Source organism: Ranitomeya imitator, chromosome 9, assembly GCF_032444005.1.
Source record: "Ranitomeya imitator isolate aRanImi1 chromosome 9, aRanImi1.pri, whole genome shotgun sequence".
NCBI lineage: Eukaryota > Metazoa > Chordata > Amphibia > Anura > Dendrobatidae > Ranitomeya > Ranitomeya imitator.
This window is the reverse complement of record NC_091290.1, coordinates 120600067-120621213: the sequence shown is the minus strand read 5'-3', so window position 1 is coordinate 120621213 and position 21147 is coordinate 120600067. Positions and strand designations below refer to the sequence as shown.

Genomic DNA, 21147 nt, shown 5'->3' with positions numbered 1-21147 from the left:
CCTGTCTGCAGTCTCCAGGACGTCTGCTACCTGTCTGCGGTCTCCAGGACGTCTGCTACCTGTCTGCGGTCTCCAGGACGTCTACTAACTGTCTGCGGTCTCCAGGACGTCTACTACCTGTCTGCAGTTTCCAGGACGTCTACTAACTGTCTGCGGTCTCCAGGACGTCTACTAACTGTCTGCGGTCTCCAGGACGTCTACTACCTGTCTGCGGTCTCCAGGACGTCTACTACCTGTCTGCGGTCTCCAGGACGTCTACTACCTGTCTGCGATCTCCAGGACGTCTACTACCTACCTGTCTGCAGTCTCTAGGACAGTGTTCCCCGAGTTCGGTCCTCAAGAGCCACCAACGGGTCATGTTTTCAGGATTTCATTAGTATTCCCCAGGTGAGAATTCCATCATCTAGACAGGCAATAATTCCATCACCTGGACCATACTAAGGAAATCCTGAAAACACAAGCTGTTGGTGGCTCTTGAGGACCGAACTTGGGGAACACTGCTCTAGGACATCTACTACCTGTCTGCGGTCTCCAGGACATCTACTACCTGTCTGTGGTCTACAGGACATCTACTACCTGTCTGTGGTCTACAGGACATCTACTACCTGTCTATGGTCTCCAGGACATCTACTACCTGTCTGCGGTCTCCAGGACATCTACTACCTGTCTGCGGTCTACAGGACATCTACTACCAGTTTATGGTCTCCAGGACATCTACTACCTGCCTATGGTCTCCAGGACATCTACTACCTGCCTATGGTCTCCAGGACATCTACTACCTGTCTGGGGTCTCCAGGACATCTACTACCTGTCTATGGTCTCCAGGACATCTACTACCTGTCTGCAGTCTACAGGACATCTACTACCTGTCTGCGGTCTACAGCACATCTACTACCAGTCTATGGTCTCCAGGACATCTACTACCTGCCTATGGTCTCCAGGACATCTACTACCTGTCTGCAGTCTCCAGGACATCTACTACTGGTCTGTGGTCTCCAAGACATCTACTACCTGTCTGCGGTCTTCAGGACATCTACTACCTGTCTATGGTCTCCAGGATGTCTGCAACTTGTCTATGGTCTCCAGGATGTCTGCAACCTGCCTGCGGTCTCCAAAGACCTCTATCACTTGCCTGCAGTTTCCAGGAACTCTGCTAAATATCAGTGATTTCCAAGACCTCTGCTACCTGTCTGCAGCCTCCAGGACCTCTGCTACCTGCATGCGGCGGATTCCCATACTTTTGCTACCTCTATGCGATTTCCCATACCTTTACTACCTGCATGTGTTTTCCCATACGTTTGCTACCTGCATGCGATTTCCCATATCTTTGCTACCTGCATGCGGTGTCCTATAGCTTTGCTACCTGCATGCGGTTTCCTATAGCTTTGCTACCTGCATGCGGTTTCCCATATCTTTGCTACTTGCATGCGGTTTCTTATACCTTTGCTACCTGCATACGATTTCCCATATCTTTGCTACCTGCATGCGATTTCTTATACCTTTGCTACCTGCATGCGATTTCCCATACCTTTGCTACCTGCATGCGATTTCCCATACTTTTGCTACCTGTATGAGGTTTCCCATACCTCTTCTACCTTTTTACCGCGTGCCTCAGCTGCCTGCAGCACGGACGCCCATTGCCCATCTGCCCACCCAACCCAGACCTTCGGCTTTGAGGATCCATCTCACCTAGTGAACCTAACAGTATAAAACTAGTAATTAGCTAATTTCCCAAAATTCCGTTGGACAAATTCTCAAATCCATTGGCAAATTCAATTCTGTCCAAATAAAATTAATCTGAATTGAAAATGCCATGAGAAGATGTTTGTCCAAACCCCAGCATAATCATTGGAGGTCTGGGAAGGGGTTAAAACAATAAAAGATAGTACTCTCTTGTCTGGCCACTGCAGCTCTCCACCATGTCCTCTGGTCGCTCTCCACCATATCATCTGGTCGCTCTCCACCATGTCATCTGGTCGCTCTCCACCATGTCCCCTGGTCGCTCTCTACCATGTCCCCTGGTCGCTCTTCACCAAGTCCTCTGGTCGCTCTCCACCATGTCCTCTGGTCTCTTTCCACCATGTCCCCTGGTCGCTCTCTACCATGTCCCCTGGTCGCTCTCCACCATGTCGTCTGGTCGCTCTCCACCATGTCCTCTGGTCTCTTTCCACTATGTCCCTTGGTCGCTCTCTACCATGTCCCCTGGTCGCTCTCCACCATGTCCTCTGATCTCTTTTCACCATGCTATCTGGTCGCTCTCCACCATGTCCTCATGTCGCTCTCTACCATGTCCTCTGGTCTCTTTCCACCATGTCCCTTGGTCGCTCTCTACCATGTCCCCTGGTCGCTCTCCACCATGTCCTCTGATCTCTTTCCACCATGTCCCCTGGTCGCTCTCCACCATGTCCACAGGTCGCTCTCCACCATGTCCACAGGTCGCTCTCCACCATGTCCTCTGGTCTCTTTCCACCATGTCCCCTGGTCGCTCTCTACCATGTCCCCTGGTCGCTCTCCACCATGTCGTCTGGTCGCTCTCCACCATGTCCTCTGGTCTCTTTCCACTATGTCCCCTGGTCGCTCTCCACCATGTCCTCTGATCTCTTTCCACCATGCCATCTGGTCGCTCTCCACCATGTCCTCATGTCGCTCTCTACCATGTCCTCTGGTCTCTTTCCACCATGTCCCTTGGTCGCTCTCTACCATGTCCCCTGGTCGCTCTCCACCATGTCCTCTGATCTCTTTCCACCATGTCCCCTGGTCGCTCTCCACCATGTCCACAGGTCGCTCTCCACCATGTCATCTGGTCGCTCTCCACCATGTCCTCATGTCGCTCTCCACCATGTCCTCTGGTCTCTTTCCATCTTACCACCATGTCCCCTGGTCGCTCTCTACCATGTCCCTTGGTCGCTCTCCACCATGTCCTCTGGTCTCTTTCCACCATGTCCCTTGGTCGCTCTCTACCATGTCCCCTGGTCGCTCTCCACCATGTCCTCTGATCTCTTTCCACCATGTCCCCTGGTCGCTCTCCACCATGTCCACAGGTCGCTCTCCACCATGTCCACAGGTCGCTCTCCACCATGTCCACAGGTCGCTCTCCACCATGTCATCTGGTCGCTCTCCACCATGTCATCTGGTCGCTCTCCACCATGTCCTCATGTCACTCTCCACTATGTCCTGTGGTTGCCCCTTTAGGCTGTGTTCACACGCTGCGGATTTTGCTGCGGATCCGCAGCAGTTTCCCATGCGTTTACAGTACAATGTAAACCTATGGGAAACGCAATCCGCAGTGCACATGCTGCACGTGGAAACGCAGCGGTTTACATTCCGCAGAATGTTAATTCTTTGTGCGGAATCCACAGTGGTTTTACACCTGCTCCATAATAGAAAACCGCAGGTGTAAAACCGCAGTGGAATCCGCACAAAAACCGTGGTAAATCTACGATAAATCCGCAGGAAAAACGTGTGCACATACCCTTACAGTCACTTTTCAATCTTCAGATTTTCCGGCACTAAAGCTCAAGTGGGATGTGAAACATGTCGCAGTTATGTGGGGGCGCAATGCACATCATTTATATGCGTTGTACATCATATGATTGCGTAAAGCATGGTGCCTAGAAATTCAAAGACTAACCAGGGATAGAAAGCGAAAGAGCTGTGCCCGTGAGGATAATTGAGTGATCAGCCTAAAATGAGTGAGTGTAAACTTCTATCACTTTTTAACCCTGAAATGACAAAGTTCCTTTTTTAGTAATCCACTAAACATGTCAGATTTTGACAGGCCGATTCCTTTTTATATGGGTGGATATTCTGCAGACAAATCATCATTTACAGGTGCGATAACCGATAAATGAACACATCACTGGTCATCATTCGATCGCTGCACACGTTTACAGTGGGAATAGATTGTGAACAATCGTTACTACCTTAGTTTTAGTTTGTAAATTATGTACTTTTCATTGATTCTTATATAATGTAGATCCATTTTCCACATTTACAGCGATGTGGCATTAAGGGCACTATAAATGTAATTATAACAAGAATATAATTGTACTTACTGAAGAACCTTTACTTGCTGCAAATGGGACAGAGAAGCGAATAAATGGCATGCGGCTCTGTGTTCAAAATTATTTCCGGATAAACTGAAAAACAATACATGGTACAGAAATGTACATGTAATACAGAAAAAGGACAGTCTGTGTGTATATACGTACAGTTCTGTGAAAAAGTGTTTGCCCCTTTCCGGATTTCCTATTCTTTTGCATGTTTGTCACACTTAAATGTTTCAGAGCAAAACACACCAGCAAGTCCACCTCTGAATGGCTTAAGAAAAACAAATTTAAGACTTTGGAGTGGCCTAGTCAAAGTCCTGACCTTAATCCAATAAAGATCCTGTGGCATGACTTTAAAAAAGGCGATTCATGCTCGGAAATCCTCCAATGTGGCTGAATTACAATAATTCTGCAAAGATAAGTGGGCCAAAATTCCTCCAGTGCATTGTAAAAGACTCATTGCCAGTTATCAAAAACGCATGATTACAGTTGTTGCTGCTAAGGGTGATCCAACCAGTTATTAGGTTTAGGGGGCAATCACTTTTTCACACAGGGCCCTGTAGGTATGGAATTGTGTTCTGTTAATAATTAAGACCTTCATTAAAAAAATGAATTTTGTGTTTTTCTTGTGTTACTTTTCTAATATTCACATTTGATGACCTGAAACAATTAAGTGTCACAACCATGCAAAAGAATAGGAAATCAGGAAGGGATATATATATATATATATATATATATATATATATATATTATATAATTTTTGGATAAACTAATAAACTAAAAAACGTAAAACAACACATAGTACATAAAAATGTACATGTAATACAGATATAACACAGTGTATATGTAGACACACACATACACATGCACCCCTCAACATTGACACTGCAACATCAAGAAGGAGAGGTGGGGAATGATGGAAGCCATAAGTTGGATTGACATAAGTGACGTGCACATGGAAACAAACTTTTCAAACCCTCTCAATTTTTTCAGTATCGAAAGTACCATATTTCATTTTCTCCAATAAATCCTATTATGCTTCAGAACAACATCACACCGACACTGTGATAATCATTTCCTCTATATTTTCTAAAGTAACTAGTAGCTTATACATTTACAGTTAGTGAGGTGTGAGGCAGTGAGGAGGATCATCTGCGAGGGTCGATATGTGTCCCCCAGGATGCGGATGGAGTCCTATTAAACCCACTGGAGTGCCTTGTGTTCACAGTAGGACACCTGTGAGTCACAAGGCAAAATAAGAGAAAGAATGGATTGGGCCCAAGTAGTTACATTTTTAGGAAAACCCGATAAGGGCTTTTGAAAGCCCTTTATTTTTAAAGCTTTATTTTTAAAGGGATTTGCAGGTTTGGTAGTGGGGCGAAGCCCTCTCTTCACTCCGGGTGTTGGAAGTGGCTCTATGGCCACGATTCAATTTAAATCTGTCAGTATTGGAGTTTGCAAGCTGCAGAGCAGGAGGCTCTGTGCAACCCAGGTCTGTGTGGAGCTAACACAGAGCCAAGGAACTCAAGGTGGCTGACGCACAGTGGTGTTATTATCCACGGCAACAGGGTAGGAACATGGACTGTATATATGGATCTGGAGGATATCACTCCTGTATGTGAGTTTGCAATAGACACTGTTTGCGTTGAACTTTCTGTGGTCCCTGCTTATCTGTCACACTACACAAACCCCGCTGCACTACAGAGGCTAAACTACTATCTTCCCTATTTCCCTATTATAACTATGTGACAAGTGCCGTGTAATCATCATTAGTAACTGATAGGAGTTCATATGCCTCCTGTGACAAAATAGCAGAGATATTATTTACAGTTCAATTTATCATGTTTCTGAAGCATTGAGTGTCTGATTTGGTGTCCCATTGAAGATCACAGCCCCCTGAGGAAGCCCATGCGAAACGCGCATTGGGGCTGCGTGGTCTGACCGATTACAAGGATCTATTTGGGTGAGACCTTTTCTATGTACTAGATTTGGACTATTTATGTTTTGGGCGTTATGGGGTTACAGCTATGATGGCAATAGGTTTTAACTTACCCTAGTTACACACATTGTGTTATATCAACTTTCTAGTACGGTGACAGTGCTGCAATATTTATATATTTACATAATATTATTGCATAATGGGGATTTTCATGGTCTCTGAATTCCCACTCCTTATATACATGTAATTGTGTCTGATCTTTTTTGTCTTGGGTCCTTCACTGTGATCATTTTTTGTCCATATAATCTTTATTCAAATAATAATGTGTGTATGGTATTTTTTAAGAGTAATTAATAAAATATTTGATACATTTTATATTGGTGGTTTGTACTGCTCCTGTTTTTTTTTGTATATGTATTTTTTGTATATATTTTGGAGTATGCCTGGTGCCTGTTTTAAGCAGTGCCGATTTTATTGATTTAACTTATTTTATTCTGTTTTTTTTTATTTAACCCATTTGAGAAGGGTAACATTAATTTTCAGACAGAAAAGAACAACTACATAAAGTAATAATTAATTAAAAAGTCTCCGGACCTCATTGGATACCTTTAGCTATAATGTTAAAATTAGTTTGGATTTCCATCACAGAAATACAGCGTGGACACCCTAGCTAGATCCTACGGGTAAAATATGAACAGCTCCTGTGAAGAGCATCTCCCGCTCTAGAGGACAAGTAGCCTGACCATTTACTGCATTGTCGGCCTCTCATGTGAATATGTGCCACGTGATGTCAGATAGATAAAAATTGATTGTCAAAGGTTTCAGCTTTCGGACATGAGACAATCAGTTGGTCACCATTAGATCCTTATTTGGAAAAGTCAAAATATTCGCAATAGGACACAATTCTATACATATCTGCGGTGACTCACTCGATCTCTTCCATAAGTGCGAGCTGTTTGAGCTCTTCTGCTAACTTTAATTCTCCCATTGAGCTGATGTTACATTGTGAGAATCTGGAAGATAGAATGACTTTCTGTTTATGACAAACCTACATTTCCCAACAATATCAGAAACGCATTTACAGAGCACGGTCTATAACACTCCTGTGCCTATCATTTACATAATAATAGGGTGTAGTGTGAAAGAAAGCAAAAACGTATAAACCTGGAGATAGAGTTTTTGGGCTAAATCATATATTTACAGTGGGGCAAAAAAGTATTTAGTCAGTCAGCAATAGTGCAAGTTCCACCACTTAAAAAGATGAGAGGCGTCTGTAATTTACATCATAGGTAGACCTCAACTATGGGAGACAAACTGAGAAAAAAAATCCAGAAAATCTCATTGTCTGTTTTTTTAACATTTTATTTGCATATTATGGTGGAAAATAAGTATTTGGTCAGAAACAAAATTTCATCTCAATACTTTGTAATATATCCTTTGTTGGCAATGACAGAGGTCAAACATTTTCTGTAAGTCTTCACAAGGTTGCCACACACTGTTGTTGGTATGTTGGCCCATTCCTCCATGCAGATCTCCTCTAGAGCAGTGATGTTTTTGGCTTTTCGCTTGGCAACACGGACTTTCAACTCCCTCCAAAGGTTTTCTATAGGGTTGAGATCTGGAGACTGGCTAGGCCACTCCAGGACCTTGAAATGCTTCTTACGAAGCCACTCCTTCGTTGCCCTGGCGGTGTGCTTTGGATCATTGTCATGTTGAAAGACCCAGCCACGTTTCATCTTCAATGCCCTTGCTGATGGAAGGAGGTTTGCACTCAAAATCTCACGATACATGGACCCATTCATTCTTTCATGTACCCGGATCAGTCGTTCTGGCCCCTTTGCAGAGAAACAGCCCCAAAGCATGATGTTTCCACCACCATGCTTTACAGTAGGTATGGTGTTTGATGGATGCAACTCAGTATTCTTTTTCCTCCAAACACGACAAGTTGTGTTTCTACCAAACAGTTCCAGTTTGGTTTCATCAGACCATAGGACATTCTCCCAAAACTCCTCTGGATCATCCAAATGCTCTCTAGCAAACTTCAGACGGGCCCGGACATGTACTGGCTTAAGCAGTGGGACACGTCTGGCACTGCAGGATCTGAGTCCATGGTGGCGTAGTGTGTTACTTATGGTAGGCCTTGTTACATTGGTCCCAGCTCTCTGCAGTTCATTCACTAGGTCCCCCCGCGTGGTTCTGGGATTTTTGCTCACCGTTCTTGTGATCATTCTGACCCCACGAGGTGGGATTTTGCGTGGAGCCCCAGATCGAGGGAGATTATCAGTGGTCTTGTATGTCTTCCATTTTCCAATTATTGCTCCCACTGTTGATTTCTTCACTCCAAGCTGGTTGGCTATTGCAGATTCAGTCTTCCCAGCCTGGTGCAGGGCTACAATTTTGTTTCTGGTGTCCTTTGACAGCTCTTTGGTCTTCACCATAGTGGGGTTTGGAGTCAGACTGTTTGAGGGTGTGCACAGGTGTCTTTTTATACTGATAACATGTTTAAACAGGTGCCATTACTACAGGTAATGAGTGGAGGAAAGAGGAGACTCTTAAAGAAGAAGTTACAGGTCTGTGAGAGCCAGAAATCTTGATTGTTTGTTTCTGACCAAATACTTATTTTCCACCATAATATGCAAAAAAAATGATAAAAAAACAGACAATGTGATTTTCTGGATTTTTTTTTCTCAGTTTGTCTCCCATAGTTGAGGTCTACCTATGATGTAAATTACAGACGCCTCTCATCTTTTTAAGTGGTGGAACTTGCACTATTGCTGACTGACTAAATACTTTTTTGCCCCACTGTATATACCAGCAAAACCAGGATAATCCCTTAGCACTTCAACCTCTTCCTGAACAATTTTTAGTTTTTCTACTTTCGTCTTTTCCTCCTTTATTTTATTTTTTTCCATAAAAATAGCAATATAAGGGCTTATTATAATTTTTTTTCAGTGCGGTAAAATGTTTAAAAATAACAACCCCCAATTCCAATGTTTTTTTGGATTGGTTTTACGGCATTCATTGTGCAGTAGAAATAACCTGCCAAAGTGATTCTTCAGGTCAGTATCATTATGGCAATGTGATTTGTGTTCCATTTTAAATGGATTTAGTTTCCTCTGGTGCTGAAGAGATTACCAACCCTTTCTATGCTGGTCAGAAACATGCAGTCCCATTTCAGCTGCTTCTGATCTGGTCATTACCTCTTACTATAAAAACTGGCCAGACATTTCTGTCCCTGCTGGTGAAAGATTTGTCTTCCTGTGCTGTGTGCTAAAGCTAAGTGGTTGCAGTGTAGTTGTTGTAGAGGTGTTCTATGGTTTGCTCTAGTATGTGTGTGTTTATCTCCTGATCCCTGTTCCCACTTAGTTTATTCCTCCCTGTCCCTATTCTCTTCCCTATTGTTTGTTAGAGCTTTTGTATGATAGAGGTTTTCTGTTATCCCTGTTTTGTCTTTGTGTCTTGGTTACCTTTCTGTCCCAGGCCTGAAGGTGTGGGGGACAGGGCAGATCAGGGTTTAACAGGAGCATAGTAAGGTCGGAGACTCAAGCCTCTCCACCTTCAAGAGTATCCGAGGGACAGGGATAGTTAGGGTCCCAGTTCCAGGGACAGTTTGAGGCCCCCTCCCTTACAGAAGACCTTCACAGCATGGCACATGCCTTTTATTCCCAAATTTGTTGTCAACAGTTCATGAAAACAAAGTCATTAAAGTAAAATGCAAATTGGCACAACATCGGCACATGTGCAGAACAGCCTTTCTTCTGCGGTTAGCAGTAAACCTGTTCTGCACAAGAACTGTGGCGATGTGCTATCCCAATTATAGCCTGCGCTGTCAATCAAGGAAGTAGGGCATGGAGCTGACTGACAAAGGGAAGGTATTTTCGTGCACCATGAACCAAATTTCCATAACAAAAATATATTCACATGTGGCATTTTTACACTGCGTTTCTTTTTTTCGACCACAAAAACAATGTGTTTTATGGTACCAGTAAAATGACTGAGAATTCAAAAATCTCAAGTACACGCTTGCTTTTTGTCCTTGCTGAGCATTTTTGGAAATCCGCAGCACGCCAATTTTTCCAACTTCCAATGAATGGGAAAAAAACATTAAAAAAAACGGACGTACATATTTTACGTAGCGTTTTTACTGTCGACGCTATGGTTTTTGCAGCAGAAAAAAAAACCGCCACCAAAATGCCATGTGTGAACATACACTAAGGGACTGGAACTTACTTTATCTTCTTCAAGCTCTTTAAATTTGGCAATATCATTGCAAGTTTTTCCATACTAAGATCACCAATGCTATTGTAGCTTAAACTGGAAAAATAAAAAAGAATGCGTTAGTGTTTTCTGTAAGAAGCTGATAAAACGCATTAAGAACTAAGAAATCAAGCAACTTTGCAAATCGTTAAAGGGGTTGACCGGGACTTTAACATTGATGGCCTATCTCTAGGATAGGTCGTCAATGTCTGATTGGTGGGACCTCCAACCATTAGCTGTTCTATATTTCCCCCTTGTGGTGTCACTATGGGGCCAGACTTACTCTATACTCTCTATGGTAGAACAATGGGTGATATTTTCGGCCAAGTGGATAACACCTTTGTAGGTAATTTTGTTGTTGGCGAGCCTAAAAAAAAAAAAAAAAAAAGAATAGAATATATGAGATTTGCTTAAATGTAATCATAAAACTTGATTCTATGTTATAAATATGGTGATATTATTTGGGCAACGTATGGTCATCATTTATTCAGCACTATATGGTAATACACCGGTCCACAAGGCACATTACAGTTCAACTAAGGGGGCTTTCACACCGCGTTCTTCTCCATGTTCAGTGGTCCCGTCGGGGTTTACACCCAAACCCCCCACAAAATGGGATTCGGGAGTATGCACCGATGGGGCCATTGTCTATCATGGTGTTGACAGAGCCAACGTGTGCTCTGTTGAATATCATTTTCGGGTGTATACCCATAATGGAGGAGGACACTAGTAGACTTCATCTGTGTGTCCGCCTCCAGTAGGCGTATACTCCCGAATCTTATTTTGCAGGGAATTTAGACATAAACCAATGAATGTAGGACAAAGTGCAGTGTGAAAGCATCCCAAACTGAAAATTGGGTAAAATATTACAGGACAGGTGTATTAACCATTCCTGAATCACATTGGACATAATGGAACATTGCAGAACATACTTATTTGGGGACAGAAAAAGAGGTCGGGTGGGGCTAAAAAGGATCAAGAAGTCAGATAATGACCTATTGTTTAAAGTAGATATTTTTCTAGAAATTTTGGAAATGTTATTTTGATATCATGTTCTGAAACAAAATAAACAATTAGCAATCTTGCAATTTTCACACTGTCCGTTTGGGCTATTTTAGACTCAAACTTCCTGTTCTTCTGGAAGTGTTTTCAGCAGTCTCCTTATCAGCACAGGCTTCCAATCACAGGTAACACCTCCATAAACAGTTGATAACATGATCCACCAATTACAATAATCAATGTCACAGCTGACCGGCTCCTCCTCCCTTCACAATCACTTTCGCACACGCTCATTAGAAGCTTCACTAAAAATTACAAGGTCCGAGTCTGATCAGGGCTGCTAATGTTCATGCGTTGTTTCATGAAACAAGAGAAAGTTTGCTTTTGAGTCTAAAAAACCTCCAGTGCAAGATTTATACCGTACATTTTAATTTTGACAAAGATTGTGATATTATTAAAAACAAAACAATTCACGACAAAAACCTGATTTCAACAGTTTCACTAGGTCAATTTTTGATGACACATTCCCTTTATGGGGTCTGATTGAGAGTTACTGTATACCGTCACCTTTTATATTACGTAAATACGATATATTGCAACATTTTCCACCTCCGTACAGGTCTGAACCTTACTTTTACAGACCTTACATGACTGCTGCAGCCAATCATTGGGTGTCAGCAATATACGGCACCAGATGCTAAGGCCAGTGATTGGCTGACGTGATCATGTGAGTTATATGTCATTTGGGTATCAATAATTCTTCCTCTGCTGGTCCCAAAATATATAATTACCTCTAGGTGTGATCTACTTTGTGTCTCATGTGTGGATCGACTGATGAAAATACTCTACTGCAGCCATCGCCAAAGTCAATTATTTGAGTTTTTTTTACTTTTCTTTTTAATTACTTCAAGCTATGCAAAGTATTTAATCTATTGTTAAACTTCTTCCTTATCAATATATCACTTAAAGGGGCTGTCAAATGAAAACAAGTTATTGCCTATCCTTGGGGTAGGTGATAACTTGCTGATCTGTGGCTATCCCACTGTTAGGACCCGCATCGGGAAATTATATCTCCGTTGCAGAATGGAGCGGCATTCATTCTCTATGGGACTGCCTGAAAAAGCCAAGCGAAACGCTTGTCAGACCTATAGGGAATGAATGGAGAGCAGATTGGACTTGCGCATTGATGCTCTATTCTTACTGGGATAAAAGTTCTTCTTTCTGCCGATCGGCGAGGGTCACATCGGTCAGACCCCCACCGATCAATAAGTTATCACCTAATTCACCAGACTGCCCCTTTAAGTATAAGTATACTCTATTAACAATCTCTCATACTTACATTAGTTTCCTTATTGATAGCATCTGTGGCAGTGCTCGACACAGAACCAGAAGGGAGTCATCATCCAGCGACATATCCTGCAGACTGGTAAAGCAAAAGACATTGTCCTAATCTTAGGTATGTTACATTGGCCACACACCTTAAATCGATGTTGGCCGAATAGTCATGGCTTACTGTGTCTTCTGTAAGAACAAAAGTATTGGGCATGTTGAAATCCAACATGCTCGATCCTTCCTTACCCGGACATCCCCATACACATCTAATCCTGTAGTCACATCAGCCAGGTGATAATTTTACTATAAAAATGTACTGAAAGGATTGGACATGTTGAAATAGAACATGCCTGATCCTTATTTACCCATTTACTTAGCAGATGTCTACAAACAGTTAACTTCCCCATAATACCTATGTAATTTATCCATTATGTTTTCTTACTTTATCTCCTGAAGATCAAGACACTTGGATAACTCTGTGATAAACTGTCTTCCTTCTTCTGAAGTCGTTGAGAAGCCACAGCCACATACACTAATAAAAAAACACAAAGATTTGCTATTTGGTACTGATTTCTTTCAATGCAGATTGAATAAATGTAATTTTATATCCATATTATTATATGATGAACCATATGGTTTTCCCCAGGTTAGTGCGGTAATGAGATAGGCCTACCTAAAAAGATATCATTTTAGGACACACTTAAAACTGTGTAGACTGGAAATTAAGTCGATTACCTGGAGTAGCGCATCCCAGAGAAGCGGTGCAGCGCGAGAAAAGTCTTGGACACAAGAAAGGGAGGTTCAGACTATGGAAGATGTTAGTTTCAGATCATTAGGAGATCTGAGCTCATGACTAAGGTGGTAGACAAGATGAGAGAGGAGACGTAGGGAGCTGCAGAACTGTGGGTAATCGTTATATGGTGTAATCTGTATCAGCTAGGCAACCAGTGCAATTACTGGCATAGGGTAGGGGCATCGGTGTAGCAGCTGGACATAAATATGAGCCTTACTGCTACATTCATGATCGATTGGTGAGGGGATAGTTTATTGAGAGGATGATTGAAGCTCAATTTTATAAGTTTTGCAGAAGAATACACTACATGAGTCCAATGGAGTGTGTGGACCACTGATGAAAGTAGGGACCAGATTCAGAGGCTAAATATAGGAAGGAACAACTGGGACAATGTTATTTAATGAGGTAATGTGATCAACCAACCTAAAAACATATATTTTTAGGGCACACTTAAAATTAGGTATACAGGGAATTAACTTGATTGCCTGGGGTAGTGCAGCCCAGAGAAGTGGTGCAGCATGAGCAAAGTCTTGGAGATGGGAGGGAGATGTTCAAATTATGGAAGATGTAAGTTTCAGATTATTACCAGATCTGAGCACATGAGTAAGGTGGTAGTTGAGATGAGGGAGGAGATGTTGGGAGCTGCAGCACTGTGGGTGAGTACTATGTATATAGTGTATTCTGTGGCAGATGCGCAACCAATGCAACTGCTGCCACAGGGTGGGGGAATCAGTGCAGCAGCTGGAAAGGAATATGGCCCTGTCTTCTCAATTCAGGATAGATTGGAGAGGGGAGAGTTTATTAAGAGGATGATTGAAGCTCAATTTAATGAGTTTTTGCAGAGGATACACTATATCATCCATTTTCATTTTACTCTGTCACGTAAACCAGACAGGTGAATCAATGCTGTCAGATACAACCAGACCTGCCTTGATCCAGTAAATCTTTGACCATTATGGTTCACGTCAAATAAAGTCTTGACCGGGTCAGATCTAAACTCCTACTTAAAACAAAATTGTCCAGATTCATAATGTCTTATTATAGAAATCAATAAAACAAGTTGTCGGGAAATAGAACGGCGAGACACAGGAGTGATGGAAGCTATCACAGAAATACTGATCATGGTTATCATAGAGATAGAAAACAGGACGGAGAATTAATAGGGAGAGCCTGCTTATTGAGGACAGCCAGGCTTTACACGGCACAATGGATCAAAAAGAAAAAGCTTTGATTGTATAGAATAAACTTATTCCAGTGACTAACATTTGGGAATACCCCTCCCTCCAAGAGCTTACAATCTAAATTTGAGAGAACAGAAAGGATTTAAAAACTGGACCAGTTTAGCTCTATATGTGCCAAATGAGATAATACTATAACTAATTGCCTTTTTCATGAAACTTACTTGATGGCTCTGAGATTCCGCTTCTGTGTTAGTAAATGTGTCACAGATTTCGCTCCCTCTTCACCAATAGCATTATTGGACAAGCTGAGAAATACACATACATGAATGCTAAATAAAGAAGATCACAGCATAATACTAGAATACTAAGAATAAATACGGTACATTCTCAACTCTCAAAAAGTTGTGATGAAGTGTAAAATGTAAAGAAATCAAGAATTCAATGGTTTGGAAATCTTTTATAGCTTGTCATGAGGGTGCCACATCCCCCTGGAAAACCTGGAGTTAGATGGTCACGTCGGGGAATGAATCGTAGGTCTTCTTTAGAAATGATGTGATTTGTGTCCCATATTAAACTCTGGTGCTGAAGAGGTTAACGACCCTTTTTATGCTGATCAGACACATGCAGTTCCTAAATAAACAGGCTAGACCTTCTTGTCCCTGCCAGTGAAAGATTTGTCTTCCTGTGCTGTGTGCTAAAGCTGAGTGGTTGGAATGGAGTTGTTGTGGTAGATATTTGTGGTTTGCTGTAGTACGTGTGTGTTTATCTCCTGGTCCCTGTTCCCATTAAGTTTATTCCTCCCTGTCCCTATCCTCTTCACTATTGTGGAGGTTTTCTGTTATCAATATTTTGTCTTTGTGTCTTGCTTACCTTCCATTTCTATCCCAGGCCTCATAGAGTGGGGGAGGGGACAGATCAGGGTTTAACAGAAAAGTAAGATGGGAAACTCAGGCTTCTCTACAAAGAAGAGTATTCCCGTGACAGGGATAGTTAGGGTCCCAGTTCCAGGGACACTTTGAGGCCCCCATCCCTTTACGAAGACTGTCACAGCGTGAGAGCCATATTTTATTCACAACAGAACACAGATCAGAAGTTGAAAGTTGGACATTTTTCTATTTTTTTTAAACAAACTAATTTAGAAATTGGTGGCAGCAATACAACACAAAAAGGTTGGGACAGGACTGACAAGAGGCTGGAAAATTAAGGGGATGGCTAATTTTCAACAAAGTCACATGACTGTATAAAAAGAACATGTTAGAGAGGCAGAGTCTCCCAGAAGCAAAGATGGTTAAAGGTCACCAATCTGCGAAAAACTGCATTAAAAATTGTGGAACAATTGCAGAAAAATGTTGCTCAATGTAAAATTGAAAAAACTTGGAATATTCCATCATCTACAGCATAAAATAACAGAAAATGTCCCTTCAGTATCAGTGGGTTTCACAGAGTTTGGACCCCAAGTGATTTCATATCTTTTAATTATTGGAAAGAAGAACGTTTTCGCCCTTAAGAAAGTTTTATAGATCTAAGACTAGGGAGTGATAGTACTTACTCAATATCTTGGATTGATTTGCAGTGCTGTAGGCTTTCGGTAAGATGCATTACGCCGATATGTGACATATTTACAAATGCCAATCTGTTATATGAAAAAAAAGAAGATTATTTCTCAGTTACATAGATCGATGTCTTCAGTGTTGGTATTGGAGCCATATTGGACATACTCACAAATGAGCTGAAGTTTTGCATAATTTTGCACATTTTTTAAATTCAGCACATTTTGCTCATAGAAGGCAGTATTTGGTAAGAATCTTTAGGCGCTCACCCACCTCTTCCAGGCTGCAATTTGGATGAAGCGTGACTGCTGACGTGATGCTCATTGTCATCTGGCTCCTCGTGGGCGGGACCGACTGTCAATAAGCATGATGTCAGCAGAACAGAGCGAAAGAGAAGTCGCTGCTCTGATGTGATGTCAGCAGAACAGAGCGAAAGAGAAGTCGCTGCTCTGTTGATGTGATGTCAGCAGGAGCAGCTGGAGCGATCTATGACCGTTGTGTGCTGGCAGAAATCGGCATTGGGCATAACATGCAGATAGTTAGCAACTAACTGCCTGTTCGTTCTTAGGCCCACAGTAAAAAAAAACAAAAAAAAAAAAACAGTAGTCCTGGATAACCCCCTTTAACAGATGGAAATATAATCTGACTGCATAGCTGTGTAAACCTGAATTCTGCCTGTAATTGATTACATCTCAGATTTAGACTGGAGAATTATTACTTACTTAATAATCTTTAGCGCTGGAAGCGAAGACAAGAAACTGGAAATAATGTGAACTCCTGTATCGCCGAGCATAGTTCTCGATAAACTGTGATAAAAACATAATGACCGGAATATTTCCTGCTTAGAAACAATTCTTTACACGGAGATACATTGAGGAATAGGTTAATACTTACACTGTGTTTACACAGGAGTCCGGTAACAAGCCGGAGGCACCTGGTGCACCCATGCCACAACTGACTGTCCATCGACAGTTCAGCCGATTGACTTCAACTTGAGAAAACTGTATTTGTCTACTAGCTGAAACTGAAGCGTGAGTTCTCCTCTTTAAAGGGAATATACCAGCAGATTTTTGCCATGTAATCTGAGAGCAGCGTGGTGTAGAGGCAGAGACCCTGATTTCAGTGATGTGTCACTTATTAGGCTGTGTGTTAATGTTTCAATAATATCAGTGATTTATCAGCAGGATATTATCACTAAAGGACAAGGTGTCTCGTGCCTCTTAGTCAACTAACTCCGCGTCCCTCACCACTGATTGGCCTCATTCTGCACAGTGTCCACAGAAAACTGTCAATCAATGGTGTGGGCTGGGTTTTACATGGCTCAGCATTACAGAACTGCTAGATCTGCAGTGATTGCATCAAAACTGTATCAAGCAGCCCAGTAAGTGATACATCGCTGAAATCAGGGTCTCTATCCCTACATCATGCTACTCTAAGAAAATATGGAAAAGTTTGGCAACCGATTCCCTTTAAGAGTGTCCCGTGATTGCATTTTGAACCTTCAGCCTTACAAAAAATATTGTATACAAGATCCCTACTTTTTGTTAGAGGAATGGCACATTCTTGCACTCATCCTCTTTGGATCCAGTGGTCACAGTTATATGGTTTGTTACAATAAAAAGTTCAGATATTTTTTTAAAAAGACCTTTCATTGGATTTTTTAACTTAAACATACTCCCTCCAATCGGTGCTGCTCCACTGATTCAGAATACGTTTTTCTTTTAATTCTGTGTTCCTCTAATCCAAAGTTATGTCTCCACTAATAAAGGTGTAAATGTCCTCTTCAGCCAACTGGGTGTAACCCACAGAACTTCTCCGTGGGTGTGGCCATGCTCTCATTGGCCAGCGTCAGGGGAGAAAAAGCCAACGCCCACAGAGAAGTTCTGTGATAAACGCCCAGTTGGTTGAAGGGAAAATTTGCACCTTTTTTTTACCAGGGCGGGGACAGGGGCATAATTTGGGAATGGAGAGGTACAGAAGAAAAAGTAAAACTGTTCCAGAATCAGCGGAGGAGCCCCAATTAATGGATACAAAAGAATCGAGTCACCGGGTCATTTTTACTGCTGCAAAAACAAAATCCAAACAATGAAGGCAGATTTTTTTTTTTTAAAAACTGCTTAGAGATTTCACTATATAGTAAATCGAATGGTGTCAATGGAAATGTTAACCTATCCCACAAAAAACAAGCCATCATGCCTGATGAGACTGGGGTACTTACTTTGAAAATCCATGTTAGAATGGCTGTATAATGCAGATAATAATATTAAAAAAAAAATGTCCAAGTTTATTCAGTCTCGGACAGCTGCGGCTTGTACCGAGCAGGGTGAGATATAGCCAGCAGCAGCAGGGAGGAGGGACACTGAGGAGACGTTAATCAGGCAAGGAGGGTTGAGTTTAAACTTTTGAAAAAAAAATTCATTTTTTTCCAAAGTAAGTACATCAGTCTCATCAGGCGTAAAAAAAAAAAAAATCGATTTAAAAATTGGGAAATCTGGCGACAGATCCGCATTAATGTGGGTGTGCTATAATAATCTGCAAAGCAGTGAAAAATAGCAACTTTGCTGGACCCATAGGTATGTATAATCACCAGTATAACCTTCCAGGATACTCTTGCTAATTATAAGATGTTATCTTTGGATGAAGCCCATCTTCTTCACCATGATGATTTCGCTGGGTAAGATTTGTGCTGTGTTTAATCACAAGATCTAGAGACTCCAAGTTATCAATTTCCCGGCTGCATTCATTAAACCTGAAGCACCAGCACAACATTTCTGACAACCGATCTGATAATATGATTTCTGCATAATATGTCCGCTCTGCAGTTCTTGTGTATTTTTAGCTTGCGGTCAGGGGACGGAGAAGACAACGCTGCACAGCAAACAGAAACTTGTTTTTATTTTTCGGGTAAATAAAAGAAAAAATGAAAAAAGTTGGAGTCTCATTTCTTACCTTAATGATTTCAGAGCCTGAAAACTTGCAGCAACGCTGAAATAGAAATATAAAAGAAGTGGGCTAGTTAAAGAAACGAAGAACTAGTTTTTCAAGGCATTAGCGCATAAGACATGCGATCAGTGATGTGCGAACGTGCTCGGATAAGGTGTTATCTCAGCATGCTTGAGTGCTAACCGAGTGTCTTGAGTGTGCTCGAAAAACATGTTCGAGTCCCCGCAAGCTGTTCGGCAGGCGCAACACTTATGATAAGCAAAGTATATGAACAAGTTATATATTTTAGGACAGATGAAATGAGAATGTGGCCACCACCAAAATAGTGGCAGTGCAGAAAGAAGAAAGAGACCTATGCTAGAAAAAGGCACATCTCAAGGATATAGACTAAAATAAGCAATTTTTATTTAGCGATCATAAAAGGAAAATTTTTGGAAAAAAACAACTATAAATTATAATGAATTAAAATAACTAAAAACCTGCACGAATCAATGTTACCCCCTGAGGAAGCCAAAAATTGGCGAAACACGTGGACTCTAATCAATCACTGGACAACCTTAAATAAATTGTATGTATCTAGTCCATCTATGGAGAGATTCTTACCTTTCATCAAGACTGTCTGCACTATTCACATAAATAGTCAGCTTACTCTGAAATACACTAGAAGGACAAAAAAAAACAACTTTTTATTTATGGATTTGACAAGAAATAATTCTGCTCTTACATAATCATATTTGTTAACATGCATATAATTTTCCGTCATCGTCAATGTTGATTGTGTTCTTCTCACCAGCATAGGACACATCAGAGAGCAGAATAGTGATTGGCTGCAGCGGTCACATGATGTTGTTGTGACAACAATGCTGCAGCCATATCAAGAGAGAAAGGGGCAGCAGTGGAGAGTTGGCACTGAAGCGGATAAATAAAGCTGGACAATTTCTTTAACCTCTACCCACCCAAACTTTACAGGCTAAACTGTGCTTGCAACCATTATTCATCCAAAACCCTTCTCGCAATCAATTCCATGTTTCCCTGGAAAGCTTTGTTACAACATTTCTTACCTCTTGGAAGATATTATTCTCCTTGGGGCTGGTGCATGGAAATAAAAGTTTGGGATTTCTACAGAATCGACTGACCATCAAATCTCAAAATCCTTCTCAAATACTCAAAACTTGGTTCTGTGGCTGTATTCATGTACTAATGGTTGTTTTGGTGATGTATTCATGTAATTGACCCTTTTACATTTTTTCTGGGACTGGTTCAACATGGCAATGTGGCCCTTGGACCAAAATATGTTGTGCACCCCTGGCCTAATGTGTACGGGAGCCAGACAGCCTGACATATGATGTCAAGGGAAAGAAGTATCCAACAATTGGAGTTTCAGCGCCCGATCTTTCTGTCCATCGGGAAGATAATAGGGGAAACAAAAGCACTTTCCTGTTTATGGGGGATTCGGGAGAGATATGTGTCAGTGCAAGACCTCAATCAGACATCCGATGTTCCCGTACGAGTGCTATACTCATACACGCAAATGATGTCTCCAGTTCATTTCTATCCTTACCTGATACACTGAAGTCTTGAAGGTATGTTTATCAAATGGTGGAAAAGTGACATCAAATGTTCTCCGACCACCCAGGTCTCATCAATACTGAAACACAAAGTAGCTACATCATTAGATAAAGGCCCAGCAACAGACAGTCACGGCTTCATTGATGGAGACTGATGACCTTCCTTTAGGGAACTAGCGGATAAAAGAAGCGACATGATTTTGCAGAGTATTTTCTGTTAGGAAACGGAGCAGAAATTCCAATTTTTGTAGGAGTTTTGCATTTTTTTTAGAGGAGGATTTGAAGAGTTTCCTCTCAGTTTTTTTTGCTCCAAAAACTCCTTGAAATTTTCTGTGTGCACAGCTCCAAAAACGAAGCTAGAAGACTCCGTGTGCACATAGCTTAAAACTGCTTCAGGTAAAGGAAAACTTCCTCCAAAAACATGAGCGTTCTCTGAAATGGATTCTGCTTGAAAAATTTGGGGTTTTTAAACTCTTTAATAAACTCCGTATTCTTAGGTGTACAGCACTTGAAAGTCAAAACTATGCCAGGAACAG

At 41.7% G+C, this 21147-nt stretch overlaps 1 protein-coding gene across 2 annotated transcripts in view; it reads right to left on the bottom strand.

Annotated features, from left to right (window-relative positions):
• The window catches only part of NLRC5 (NLR family CARD domain containing 5), a 108244-nt gene that overhangs the window by 15057 nt on the left and 72040 nt on the right, over positions 1–21147 (bottom strand). For both annotated transcript variants that reach the window (XM_069738769.1, XM_069738770.1), the window contains exons 29-40: positions 20605–20691; positions 19647–19703; positions 19050–19085; positions 16823–16906; positions 16100–16183; positions 14772–14855; positions 13019–13108; positions 12584–12667; positions 10529–10612; positions 10219–10302; positions 6918–7001; positions 4056–4139 (exon numbers count right to left, since the gene is read on the bottom strand). In XM_069738769.1, the coding sequence (XP_069594870.1) occupies positions 4056–4139; positions 6918–7001; positions 10219–10302; positions 10529–10612; positions 12584–12667; positions 13019–13108; positions 14772–14855; positions 16100–16183; positions 16823–16906; positions 19050–19085; positions 19647–19703; positions 20605–20691 (942 nt within the window). The remainder of the gene's footprint in view (positions 1–4055; positions 4140–6917; positions 7002–10218; positions 10303–10528; positions 10613–12583; positions 12668–13018; positions 13109–14771; positions 14856–16099; positions 16184–16822; positions 16907–19049; positions 19086–19646; positions 19704–20604; positions 20692–21147) is intronic.